This window comes from Cavia porcellus, unplaced genomic scaffold, assembly GCF_034190915.1.
Source record: "Cavia porcellus strain 051 isolate PalLab524CR breed Dunkin Hartley unplaced genomic scaffold, mCavPor4.1 scaffold_5, whole genome shotgun sequence".
In the NCBI taxonomy this organism is placed as follows: Eukaryota; Metazoa; Chordata; class Mammalia; order Rodentia; family Caviidae; genus Cavia; species Cavia porcellus.
Window position 1 is genome coordinate 58,015,520 of NW_026947488.1, and position 10,712 is coordinate 58,026,231.

Below are 10,712 nucleotides of genomic sequence, written 5' to 3' on the forward strand. Positions count from 1 at the left end.
CCTATGTCTGCGTGCGGCTTTGGGGAGATGTCTATAGATACAAGCCATTACAACCACAGATTTCAATGGCAGCACTCTCATATATCAAAGTCCTCTAACTGTGTGGGTCTTTCCCTAAATTCTCTATTCTTTGTTCATTGGGTATGTTTGTTTATTTCTGTGCTAACAGCATGCAATCTTAATTCAAATTTCCCACTTTTATTCCTTAGGAGGGTTTCTACTATTGTTAATCCTTTGTTCTTGTGCATAAAATTTAGGAGCACATTTTTCTCACTAAAAATCAGGATTTTGACTGCCATTGCACTGAGTCTTTAGATTACCAAGTAATCTAAAGTAATAAAAATTTTATTACCAAGTACTAAAAATTTACAGTATTGACTTTTCCTACTCATGTGCATGACATCTCTCAATTTTTAAAATTCTTTTAAAAGTTTTAATAAAATTTTGTCATTTTTCTCTATACAGGTCTTGCACATATTTAGGTAATTTAGGTAATATAAATTTATTTTGATCCTTTATTAAGTATAGCTTTTTGAATATATTTTAAATATTTTGTGCTAATGTATAGAAATATAATTGATTTGTATAATGAATTGTTCATAACTATTTGTGTAGATTACCGGCTCTATAACTCATGAGTCAATTTCTACATTACGTATTTTTTAGCTGTCTTTTATTAAACTTTTAACACCTATACTTTCACAGTATGTTTTTTTTTTAAAGCTAGTTCAGGATATTTGAGGCTTCCTTTCAAGACTTTTTTTTTTTTTTTTTTTAGGAGAAAAAGGAAAAAAAAAACAGAAAAAGGGTACAAGTAATACAAAATTTAAAAAATAAACAGTAAGAAATCACTAGTTAATAGATTACATATTCTCATCTTAGAAATAGTTGTTCAAGTTACAAAATTAAAGCATATAAAGTGGATTTTCAAACAGTGAGAGTGCAAGCAGTTTTGTTCAATGATCCAAAAAAACTCAGTAATATGGTTATCTATCTTATACACTTAAACATACATGCAGTTATAACCTTTAGAGCACTTTCTTTTCTTTTGTACAATGACAATTTCACATTTTGGGTTTTATTACTCCCTCTGTTCTTATTACTTTTTTTGAAGAGAGTAAAACCAAATGCGACATATCAGAACAGAGTCAGTCAAATCAAAAGGATGGACATAATAGATAATGTAAAAACAAAATACAAGGTGATCAACAATGGTTACCATACTGCCTCTTGCTATTTTTAGAAGAATTGCCAGTTATAATAAAACTGAACAAAATAGTAAAGAATAAAACCAAAGCATTGGAGACATTACAGGACTTTAAAAGAAGATAATAAGTCAACCACAATGAATCTTATTGTCTTCACAGTTGTTGCCTATACTTCTGAACTTGGTACTTACTATCAAGCAAAGCAGAATAGGGGAAAATCAGTCAAAACAAGATGGTGAGGGCAATACAGGATTTCAAATCAAGTTAATAGGAAATCAAAGTAGGTTACTATAATGTATCCTATTTTTTATTTATTTTTCCCTTAATTAAAAAGATAAAAATAAAAAAGTAAATAATTAAAAAAAGGGGGGAATTGAGATAAGAGAGGGCATAACAACAGAACAGGTCAAAATATAACCATTTAAGCAAAATAGTGTTTCACCACAAGATACCCTGACATAAAAATAGTTACCATAGTGTCTATTTCCTTGAAATCTTTGAGTATAACTTTGTATACTGTAGCACCAAATATATCAAAACACTATAAAACCATTCAAGAGAATGGCATTATTACAGGGTATTTAGAACCAATTAACAGAAAATGAACAATGGTTTCTGTATAATCTCCTTGTCTATAAAAGTTTTTGTTTATATTATCATATATAATAAAATCCAATAAGATACAACCATTTAAGACCGATGGAGGCAGATTTGAGGCTTCCTTTGTCAACTAATATGTTTGCAATTCTCATAAACTTTTTTATGTATCCTGGAAATGAATGTGTTTCTCAGTGGGAATCAGAGTTCCATACATCTGCGTTAAAGTTAAGCAGCATTTCTGGAAGTAATTTGTTTGCCAGAACTAATTTCATTTATTAAGCATTCAGCTTAATTAAGAACTAAGTATTTTTCAATTCAGTAACTCCAAAATCTAGGATATTAATATTATTGCTTTTTGCCAAAGCAGGACTTTAAACTCAAAGGACAATCTGTTCAAATTCCACAGCAATAGCTAAAATTTGAACTTTAATCTGTTACTTTGTTTACAACAAGTTCCTAGGGTAAAAGCCACAGCTACTCTTCATTCCCCAGTACCTACTGGCCTGTTAATTTTTATATTCCCTAAACTCTGTGATTCATCTGGCCTTCACTAGTCTACTTCCACTTTCAGTAAAATCAAGTCAAAGAAAATAAATGCCAGTAATGAGACACTAGAACCCAGCGTTACTGAGATGTTTAAACCGTTTCACCCACATTACTTCATTATTCTTTTTTTTTCAAGTCCATTTTATTTCAAGGGAAAAAAAAGAAAAAAACTAAAATAAAATTCCAAAAAAAACTTTTTTATCGGTACCAGAGATCGAACTCATGACCAGATGCTTGCAAGGCAGACGCTTATGCCGCTGAGCTAAAACTTTTGATACCAAGGCTCAAACTCACGAACTTCCACTTGTCAGGCAGGCGGAGTGCCACTGAGCTATAAACCTTCATTATTCTTAAGACTTATCAAAACAGGCAGTACTACAAATTAGGAAAATTGTTCTTTCAGTTTACCTATTTAAATACCCAGACAATGGCAGATACAGTTTCGTAGAAGCCAGAACTCTTCCTTTAGTCCCGTGTTTATAAAAATATTATTTAAAATAAAGCTTTAAAACATATATTGTAAAACATCAGACTAAAGCCAGATTCACGGTGGAGAACAGTACTATGAGGATCATCTCATTCAGTTTAATTTCCTAGTTTCCAAAAAACTTAGGTCCCAGGTGGTGCTGTAGCTTGCTCAGTGAACAGGCTAGGATCCGGATCCTACTGGGAACATGGCCAATTACAGGGAATTATACCAGTCTCAGAATAAGGTCTCAATTTACAAATGATTGTAGCACAAAAGATCGAGGCACATTAATTTCATTTTAAAACGAAGATTCCATTGCCTAGTGGAATGACAGATGTAATTACAGTGCTTCGATTATTGCCCTTAACCAGGGCTGGCACGGAATGGACTGTAGGGAACAGGCAACAGGCAACAGCTAGGTGCTTCTTTGCAGGAAACATATTGGGCCCGAGGAAAATTAAAGCCCGCCCCAGGGTGAAAAGAAGGCAAGCCCAAAAGCACAGCTTTGTTGCTGCTGGAGGTGAGGGCTCGCATCGCTACCTGTACTGTGAAACGGTCAGCGTAGTCTCCGGCTGAGCACCAAAGCCAGGCAAGCGCTGGTTTAGGTAGGCCTCCAGGGCTTTGTGGTCGAACTTGTGCTGTGGAAGCACTTCGGCGATGTCAGGCTCTCTCCATCTGGCATGTCCCTGCACCATTGCTGTTGCACGCAGTAAGCCTCGGAATCCACAGTTGGAGACTGCCAAAGTCCCTAGGAGGCAGGACATCTGCGTGAGATAAAGGGCGCGAGGCGGGGGCGGGGGCGGGGCCAGCCCTAGCCAATCACAGACGCCCTCGGCGCCCTAGCTGCTGAACACTAGCAGGCGAGTTCTAGGGCTCTCGTGAAGATCCCGGAAGCTCCAGGTGTGCGTTCCAATATAGAATTTCCCCTCAGAATCAGAGACCTCAGGTTTAAAGATAGCAATGCCACAGTGGTCGCAACTGTTGAAGAAGGCCGCAAAAGCCTCTTCACCCTCAAACTTAAGGGGCTTTCAGGCGGAAGACGATAGGGTGCGGTTTGCAAAAGAGGTCGTCAGGCCTGCGAGCTGGGGAATAATAGATCCTGGTGTTTCTGCTCCCTGTTTACCTATAAAGGCAGTGTTGCCGTCCGCCTTCGCTAGATGCTTAGGGCCCTGGTCTCCTAGTGCCTGCGCTAGCGGATCTAAGTAAGGAAGGAAGCCGAGAGCAGCGAGTGTGCGCCGGGGGAACGAAGACGGCGACGCACCGGAAGCGGGGCCTTGGGAGGCCGGCGGGCGTGACGGAGACGTGTCCAACTGGGAGGCCCCGAGGCTTGGAAGGCCAAGGCTGAGACTTCTGTGTCTCCTCGCGGGCTCAGCCGAGCAGCGTGGGGCGGCGGCGGCGGCGGGCTGGGCTGGGGGCGGCGGCCGGCGGGGTCCCAGCCATGGCCGAGTCTGTGGAGCGGCTGCAGCAGCGGGTGCGGGAGCTGGAGCGGGAACTCGCCCAGGAACGGAGTCGGCGGGTCCTGGGCGACGGCGACGGAGGGGGCGGCCGGGTCCGCATCGAGAAGATGAGCGCCGAGGTGGTGGATTCCAATCCCTACAGGTGAGCGGCGTCGCGAGTGGCAGGGAGGCGACACTCCAAAGAGGGGTCCCGAGTGAGGCTCCCCCGTCCCGCCCACTCAGACCCTCACCATCGTTTCCTTGGGCTGGGGATCCCGTTCCACAACGGGCAAGACCCCGCTTTAGTGCTAGTCCTAAAATGTTCGTTCTCAAAAAACAAACCAACACCAAGTGAGTCATCCATATGGTGCAGTTCCTGTGCCTGCTGTTGGTTTGTGTTCAGCTTCTTGTCGCCCTAGCATCTCCTAGTCCACCTCGTTCTGCACAACAGTGATGGTGACATTAACTCAGATATAAAGCCCGCTGAGCATAGATTTCGAGTTTCAGGCAATCTTCCCAGTATCTCACATGGGAGCAGGGCGGCAGGGAGCAGGGTTAACCCTAACCTGAGATTTTAAGATACTCCTTAACGTGCCTGGCCTCTTTTCTTCAGAAAGTTTGTAATATAAGGAGGGCATTGTATTATCTACCTCTGTCATGGTTATGAGAATTGAAAACGCCATTGTATGTAATGTTCTTACAGTAATGATTATACATGGTTAAGCCTTGTACAAGACTTTTGCTCATTGCATTTAGTAGAAAGTAAATTATTGAGCTTTCACTATATGCTGAGTACTTCAGCATTCAGTCTTCTCTCACCACAGCCCTATGTCATTGGTATTATTTTACTTTATTTATAGGTCAGAATATTGAGGTATATATTTAGATTATATATGCTGCAGTAAGTAATAAAGGCCTAACTGATACTACATTTGTTTTATCCAAAATTCATATGGAATTATCTCCTCAGTAAAAGTAAATAAACCTGGTGGTGTATGCGTGTAACTGAAGAATTGAGGCAGGAGGATTGTAGATATGAGCCCACCCTTGACAACTTCACAAGCCCTTGCCAAAAAAAAAAAAAAAAAAAAAAAAACCAATAAAAGAAATAACATTACTTAAGCTGGATAGTTTTAACATAGGCGAAATAGAGAAAATTAGGTGATTGTTGCTCTTTCCCTTTTAAAAAATCATGAAAGTTTTGGTTTAAAAAAAAAGATCTTAGTTGTTTTGACACATAACGCATTGGTGGCAGGGTTGGGGTGCACCATTTTAACTGTATTACTAACTACAAAGGGATAATGTTCCAAAATTTTTAGATTCAATAGGCATAAACTGGTATCTCTAATTAGAACAAGTGGAAAGTATTCCTGTGTGATATCTTTAAACATCTTTAAATTTTATAAATTTAAAATAAAGACTTTGAGTTCTTGTTCCAAGTTGAAATAAAAAGGTCATTGTAATCACAAACAATTTCAGAACCTAAGTGTAAACATGTATTTTCTATCTCATTTGCACTATTTATGTTTTTTTTTTTGGTCTTTTTCATTTTTATCGGTACCAGGGATCGAACTCACGACTGCCTGCTTGTAAGGCTGGTGCTTATGCCGCTGAGCTAAATCCCCAGCCCCCTATTTATCTTTTTTAAAAATTGCCACATAGGAGCTATAGTTGATATCTGTTTCTTACTATGTGATAATTTGGTCTTATTTTTTTTAATTGTGATTCATCTAGCTCAAACGCCTCTTTATAGATATCAGACACCACGAATACAAAATATACAAAACTTCCTAAATAAGTGTGAATGACAGGAAGGAAAATGTGTGTTACAATAAAGGTGGTAAGAATTATGATAGGGAAAGTACAGAGTACGTAGAAAATATAGAAAATGTCTTTGTATGTTCTCAACACCATTTAATTGCATCAAATGATACAAAAGAAATAAATTCCCTGACCTTCTAAGTCTTTTTGCTTTAGTTGGAACACTAAATGAGTGTAGAATACTAAAAAACACAAGTAACTGAATTATGTGGTATAGAATGTAAGTATAACTTGTAGAGAAACTGGAGAGAGCCACGTAGGGGTTTTGAGATTAGAATATGTAAGTTTTAAATGCTACTCAGAAGCATAGCTCTGAATATTTTTGACAGATAGCTGGGTGGGCAGTACATTAACCTGAGTTTTCCCCCTAATTAGAAAAGGGGGGTTGGAATACATTCTTCTCAGGGTTATTTGTATTAAAGGAAGCATCAAAAATAAGGATGAAGCATAGGAATTTTACTATAACTACCCAACTTCACTAATTTGACAGTGAAGGAATTTTTTTAAAAAGGAATAACCCCATTGAAGACAGCAGATTTCTGTTGCCCAATTCCTGTTCCTGAAGATTATAGTGACACAATTTTGGAAACTGAAAAAGGGGTGAATGAAGCAAGACTAGTTTAACAGAGTTTAAGAAGTTGAATCTTAAGCCTGCATCCAGCTTACACCACAGAATCCCCCCAAAGACTCAGGAATAGGCGTAAGTACTTCTAGAAGGCCTTAATTTAGGGTTAAAAACTTTTTGATTGAAAGTCTTAAGGTAACAAACCAGGGCCCAAGGGTCCTAACTCCACTGTGAGTGTCTTGAGTAAACACCCTTGCCTACCAGGACAGAAGATTAGACATTTATTTATTGGAGAGAGCGTGACAGAATTTTTATCAGTAACTGGGGCAGGTTTTTAGGCGTAAAGCAAGGGGTTAACAGTGTTACATGTCTGTGCATTCAATATTTACACATTCACACCTCTCCATTTAACTGTCCTGGTGTACAGTCAGGAATAAATACCTTTCCAGTTGGAGTCTGAAAAATTCTTTAAAATTTTTTTCTTTATTGTGTTTGTGATACATAATAAATACATTCACCATGGGGAATTGGTACATATACATACCAAATTTTGACCATTTTTACTTTCCCTTCTCTTCCTCTCGTCTTTTCCTGTCGGATCCTCTTCCCATCACCATAAAGGTTATCTCCTTGTTTCTTTTTTTTTTTTTTTTTTTTTTGTCTTTTTCGTTTTTAGCGGTACCAGGGATCGAACTCATGACTACCTGCTTGCAAGGTGGGCGCTTATGCCGTTGAGCTAAATCCCCAGCCCCATCTCCTTGTTTCTTATCATCTGGCTTTTATTTTGCTCTTTAAGTTTCTATACTTTTGGTTTCTAATATAAGAGAGAGAAGCTATCCAATATTTAATTTTTTGTGTCAGATTTATTTCACTTACTATTAAGGTACCTCCATTTTCCTACAGATGAATCAAACTTATCTTTCTTTATGACTGAATAGTACTGTATTTTCTTTATGCATTCATCTTTTTGCTAGGCCTGCATGGACCATTTCCAAGATTTCACTGTCAGGCTGCTATGACATGGCTATGCGTGTGTAAGTGTAGTATGATGTCTTTAACTCTCTTGGCAAGATATGCAAAAGAGGTATAGCTGGATCAAATAGAATATCTTGTTTTGGTTTTTTGAAGCATCTCTGAACTGATTTCCATAGTGTTTATACTAGTTTACATTCCCACCAGCAATGCAGAAGGGTTCTTTTTTTCCCACAACCTTAATAGCCTTTAACATTTTTTGAGTTTTTAGTGATAGCCTTTCTTTCTGGAGTAAGAAAAGTTCTTCTCTGGAAAAATCCCATTGAGCCAAAAAGACTCAGTTATGGGTTCAAATGGGTCCTGGCTAGATTACCCTACAAGCTGAAAATCAAAAAATACTGCCCACTTCCTCACTTTTGTTGTCCCATTCTTTTTTGTCTTTTTTTTTTTTTTTTTTTTTTTTTTTTTTTTTGAGGCAGGATCTTGCTATGCAGTTCAGGATGGCCTTGAGCTCACTTTGTGGCCCAGGCTGTTCTTGAACTTGCAGTGATGCTCTTGCCTCAGCCTCCCGAGTGCTGGGATTACAGGTGTGCACCCCATGCCTGGCTTATTGTTCCACTCAGATATGGTTAAAATAAAGGCTGAAAGAATCTGCTAATGTGAAAGAAACAAAATAAAAATAGCAATTTGGATAGGAAACATTCCTCTAAATTACTACTAGCATCCTCACATGAGAAAAGCTATTGCATAAATGAAACAGGAACAGCTACTATAAAAAGCATCATACTGATGGTTAAAAAGAATTCTTCGTGACTGGAGATGGTAACAGAAATTAAAATCTCAGTGGATTGGGGAAGTTGAAAGATTACCCAAGAGCAGAAAACTAAAGCTGGAAAACTGGACCTAGGAAATAGAAGTAAAGGACTGGTCCAGGGGAACCAACTTCCAAATAATGGGAGTACTGCAAAAATCTAGAAATAAAAAAGCCAAGCAAGAAAATAATCATTTTTTTATTTTAAAGAGAAAAAACAATAAAAACAATAATAATCATAACAATAATACCCCAAACCGTTCTTTTCAAGAACTTAAAGAAATTAATAGTATAATTATCTTGTTATTATATTCTTTCCCTTCCTTTTTTCTTTTCCCCCATCCCAGTTCTTTCCTTTTGAGCAGTTTCTTTCCTTTTCACCATATCTGTTATAGATTTTTTATCTTATTTATTTTCAATTTCTTACACTAGGGGGCCAGTAGGATGCAAGTCTGATTTATTTCATTTGTGAATATGGTTTCTGGTTGTACCCATTTACCTATAAAACCCTCAAGTTTATCCTTCTTTATAGTTGAGTGGTATTCCATTGTATAAAAATATACATCTTTTTTAATCCATTCCTTGGTTGATGGGTGTTTGAATTGTATCCAAGATTTAGCTGTTACAAACTGTGCTGTTATAAACGTGGGTGTGCATATATATCTCTGTGGCTTTTAATTTTTTGGGGAAGGTCCCAAGAAAGGCAATAGCTAGATCAAATGGGACCTCTAGTTTTAATTTTTTGAAGTCTCTTCACTCTTTCTTTTCTTTTCTTCAGGCTGGTCTTGTGTTCATTTTGTAGGCCAGGGTGATCTCGAACTTGCAACAATCCTCCTGCCTCAGCTTCCCAAGTGCAGGAATTACAGGCATGCACTACCATGCCCAGCTTCTCCACACTGACTTCAACAGTAGTTGCACCACTCCCACAGTGGAGTAGAATTTCTTTTTCCCACAACCCCACCAGCATTTGTTAATGATTGATTTCTTTTCTTTTTTTTTGTCTTTTTCCTTTTTTATCGGTACCGGGGATTGAACTCACGACTGCTTGCTTGCAAGGCAGGCACTTATGCCGCTGAGCTAAACCTCCAGCCCCAATGATTGATTTCTTGATGATAGCCATTTTTTCTGGAGTGAGATGGAATCTCAGTGTTGTTTTAATTTGCATTTCTTGAATGACCAATGATGTTGAACGTTTTTTCATATTTATTTGCCATTTGTATTTCTTTATCTGCAAAGTGCATTTTTATCTTAGATGCTCATTTTTGGGTTGGTTCTTTAAATTTGAGGGACCTGGGAAAATAACTAATTTTTAAATGAAATTCCCAGAACTCAAAAATGTAAGTTTCTAGTTTGAAAATGTCCATCAAGTAGCACAATGGGTGAAAATTGATTCACATAAACACATTGTGAAATACTGTATCAGAGACTAGAACTGGTCACTGGAATAATATCCTAGCAACTTTTAAGGGAAAATTCTTCCCAATTCTAAACTTCTATATCAAGTTAAACTGTCAACTACTTATATGTGTGGCTTTCTGTAATTATGTATCCTGTTATTTCTATTAACAGGCGAGCTTTGATAAAAAATTCCAGTATTCATATTCTCACAAATTTACTTTGGTAGTACCCTTTGCAAAACTATTGAATGATTTACTTATAACCATAAGAAAATAAATGAAGAAATAATCTATAGCAAAGAACTTTAGACTGTAGTTTACATCAGAATTACTTGAAAGGCTTGTTAAAACATGTGCCACATACAAAAAATAAATTTTTTTTAAACAATAGCAAAGTTTATTTGAAAAAGCAAAGAAGTGAAGGATAAGGGAGAAATTGGCTCTGCAGAGTAAGATGGGCTGAGTAAAAAAAGGAAAAAGCAAGATAAAAATATACCCCAGAGGACATAGGGTGGACTATAATAAGGAAAGCCATGATGCCTCCACATCCAAAATTTCTGATTCAGAGGATGAGACCCAAGAAACTGATTTCGGGCGTTCTCAGGAGCCACTGCTACTGTACAGACCACACTTTAGAACCACTGAGCTGTGATACAAGGAAGCATGACATTAATATGAGATAAATGAAGAACACTTGTACTATAATTATGAAGGGAGATCCCAGAAACAGAGCAGTATATACAGTAGGTTAAGACATTGTGTCAGATTCTAGGAGATATATTCATCTTTAAGAAGATAGACATTGAGCTAGACATGTTACGCTAGCACTCTGGGAGGCCAAAGTGGGAGGATCTCAAGATGGTTTACCATGACCCTGTCTTAAAAAA

The 10,712-nt window shown here is 37.8% G+C and overlaps 1 protein-coding gene across 1 annotated transcript in view; it reads right to left on the reverse strand.

Moving 5' to 3' along the window:
• The window catches only part of Acad11 (acyl-CoA dehydrogenase family member 11), an 89,611-nt gene extending 84,265 nt beyond the window's left edge, over positions 1-5,346 (reverse strand). The window contains exons 1-2 of the mRNA XM_003476490.5: positions 3,947-5,346; positions 3,364-3,571 (exon numbers count right to left, since the gene is read on the reverse strand). Coding sequence (XP_003476538.3) covers positions 3,364-3,571; positions 3,947-4,619 — 881 coding nt within the window. The 5' untranslated portion in view covers positions 4,620-5,346. The remainder of the gene's footprint in view (positions 1-3,363; positions 3,572-3,946) is intronic.
• Between the last annotated feature and the right edge of the window lie 5,366 nt (positions 5,347-10,712).